The following is a 3,175-nucleotide window of genomic DNA, read 5'->3' on the forward strand; positions in this document are numbered from 1 at the left end:
ATCTCAACAAACTCACTATAACTCTTTCGTTCTTTCTTACATAAATTATAATCATTTGTCTTTACTCTTCCTTCTCTCAAAATCTAGCTGCGTCTATCAAAACACAACAAAACAACGTTACTAGTACCAATTAATTAAAATGGAAGCAATCGGTGCAGCCATTACAAAAAACAACAACGGTTACGATTCATTCTGTTTGACCAATGCTAAAAATAATAACATGAAAGTGAACGGCTCTGATCCTTTGAATTGGGGTGCTGCGGCAGAGGCAATGAAAGGGAGTCACTTGGATGAGGTGAAGCGCATGGTGGAAGAGTACCGGAAGCCGGTGGTCCGTCTTGGTGGTGAGACGTTGACAATTTCTCAGGTGGCTGCCATTGCTGCACATGATCATGGTGTGAAGGTGGAGGTGTCAGAATCTGCTAGGGCTGGCGTTAAGGCGAGCAGTGACTGGGTGATGGAGAGTATGAATAAAGGCACAGACAGTTACGGAGTCACCACCGGTTTTGGTGCCACCTCTCACCGTAGAACCAAACAAGGTGGTGCTTTGCAGAAAGAACTCATCAGGTAACATATTTTTTCTTTCTCTCTTATCTTTCATATTCAAGGATTTTATTATTAAAGTCAATTATTTTTAACTATTTAGCCACAAGTAAAAATTCTTTGCATGCATATGATTAAATCCATTCAATATGTATCTTTTCGAAATGTTATCCTTATTGTTGAGACTGAAAATCTAGTCTCATATATTTTGTTATGAGTAGATTAGCTATTTGTAACTTTTAAATAGTTAGTAGATATTTAAGTTTTTTTTTTCCAAGTTAATGCTTAAAAATAAAAACAAGTGGTAGGGTATTCTAACCACTACTGATAAATACATTTTGTTACGTTTTATTTTAAGTGGTATGTTATGAATTTTTCAATGTTATTTATAGGTGCAACTTGTTAAGTAACACTTTTTATCGGTAACACTTGTTAAGTTACTTTTTTTAGTTTATTCAATAAAAAATATATATTTTTAGTATATGGATAGCAAAAGTTTATACTTTTTTTTTATAAAAATTCTTAATACTTACCTACCCTACTTAATTATTGTTTTCAGATTTTTGAATGCTGGAATATTTGGAAATGGAACTGAGTCAAGTCATACACTACCACATACAGCAACAAGAGCTGCTATGCTTGTGAGAATCAATACACTTCTCCAAGGTTATTCAGGAATTAGATTTGAAATTTTGGAGGCTATAACCAAACTCATTAACACCAATGTCACCCCATGTTTACCACTTCGTGGTACAATCACAGCTTCTGGAGATTTAGTTCCTCTTTCTTATATTGCTGGTTTACTAACTGGAAGACCAAATTCCAAAGCTCATGGACCCTCTGGAGAAATACTTAATGCAAAAGAAGCTTTTCAATCAGCTGGAATCAACGCTGATTTCTTTGAATTACAACCAAAAGAAGGACTTGCACTTGTGAATGGAACTGCTGTTGGTTCTGGTTTAGCTTCTATTGTCCTATTTGAAGCTAACATCCTGGCTGTGTTGTCTGAAGTCCTATCAGCTATTTTTGCTGAGGTTATGCAAGGAAAACCTGAATTTACTGATCATTTGACACATAAGTTGAAGCACCATCCTGGTCAAATTGAGGCTGCTGCTATTATGGAACACATTTTGGATGGAAGTGCTTATGTCAAAGCTGCTAAGAAGTTGCATGAGATGGACCCTTTACAAAAGCCAAAACAAGATAGATATGCACTTAGAACTTCACCACAATGGCTCGGTCCTCTGATTGAAGTCATTAGATTCTCTACAAAATCAATTGAGCGAGAGATCAACTCTGTTAATGATAACCCTTTGATTGATGTTTCAAGAAACAAGGCTTTGCACGGTGGAAATTTTCAAGGAACACCTATTGGTGTATCCATGGATAATACACGTCTAGCTCTTGCATCTATTGGTAAACTCATGTTTGCTCAATTTTCTGAGCTTGTCAATGATTTTTACAACAACGGGTTGCCTTCAAATCTCTCAGCTAGTAGAAATCCCAGCTTGGATTATGGTTTCAAGGGATCTGAAATTGCCATGGCTTCTTATTGTTCTGAGTTACAATATCTTGCGAATCCAGTTACAACTCATGTCCAAAGTGCTGAGCAACATAATCAAGATGTGAACTCTTTGGGTTTGATTTCTTCTAGGAAAACATATGAAGCCATTGAGATCCTTCAACTCATGTCTTCCACATTCTTGATTGCACTATGTCAAGCAATTGATTTAAGACATTTGGAGGAGAATTTGAAAAACTCAGTCAAGAATACAGTGAGCCAAGTTGCCAAAAGGACTCTTACCACAGGTATTAATGGAGAACTTCATCCTTCAAGATTTTGTGAAAAAGACTTGTTGAGAGTGGTTGATAGGGAACACATTTTTTCCTATATTGATGACCCTTGTAGTGCTACATATCCATTGATGCAAAAACTAAGGCAAGTGTTAGTGGACCATGCATTAGTAAATGGCGAATATGAGAAGAATTTGAACACGTCAATCTTCCAAAAGATTGCAACTTTTGAGGATGAGTTGAAGACCCTTCTTCCAAAAGAGGTCGAAAGTACTAGAGCTGCATATGAGAGTGGAAATTCAACAGTTCCAAACAAGATCAATGGATGCAGATCATATCCACTCTATAGGTTTGTGAGAGAAGAGTTGGGGACTGGTTTTCTAACAGGAGAAAATGTCATTTCACCAGGTGAAGAGTGTGATAAATTATTCACAGCTATGTGTCAGGGAAAAATCATTGATCCTCTTCTTGAATGCTTGGGAGAATGGAACGGTGCTCCTCTTCCAATTTGCTAACTTTATTGATTACTTTTTAAAGTATTTTCTTTATATTCATATAAGTGTAATATCAAAGCAAAACTTGTAATTTTTATTTATAATATAACTAGTAAGATACCCGTGCTTCCGCACGGGTAAATTTATTTAATATTGCATGAAATTAATTAGATACATATAAATTTTTAATAAATGATTTAAATACAAATGAAAAATATTATATAAATTTAATTATATTAAATAATTATATAAAAAAAAATTGGAAGATGAAGATAAAAAAAATGAAATTTTAACATTTAAAAATAAAAATTATCTCTCAATTTATATTAATTGTTGATTAAAAT

General features: G+C 34.6%; 1 protein-coding gene across 1 annotated transcript; it reads left to right on the forward strand.

Moving 5' to 3' along the window:
- Window positions 1-2,959, forward strand: LOC131610247 (phenylalanine ammonia-lyase 1-like). Its single transcript, XM_058882140.1, has 2 exons — window positions 1-567; window positions 1,103-2,959. The coding sequence occupies exons 1-2, from the start codon at window positions 140-142 to the stop codon at window positions 2,850-2,852; spliced, it is 2,178 nt and encodes a 725-aa protein (XP_058738123.1). The 5' UTR covers window positions 1-139; the 3' UTR covers window positions 2,853-2,959.
- The last annotated feature ends 216 nt before the right edge of the window (window positions 2,960-3,175 follow it).

Source organism: Vicia villosa, linkage group LG6, assembly GCF_029867415.1.
Source record: "Vicia villosa cultivar HV-30 ecotype Madison, WI linkage group LG6, Vvil1.0, whole genome shotgun sequence".
In the NCBI taxonomy this organism is placed as follows: domain Eukaryota; kingdom Viridiplantae; phylum Streptophyta; class Magnoliopsida; order Fabales; family Fabaceae; genus Vicia; species Vicia villosa.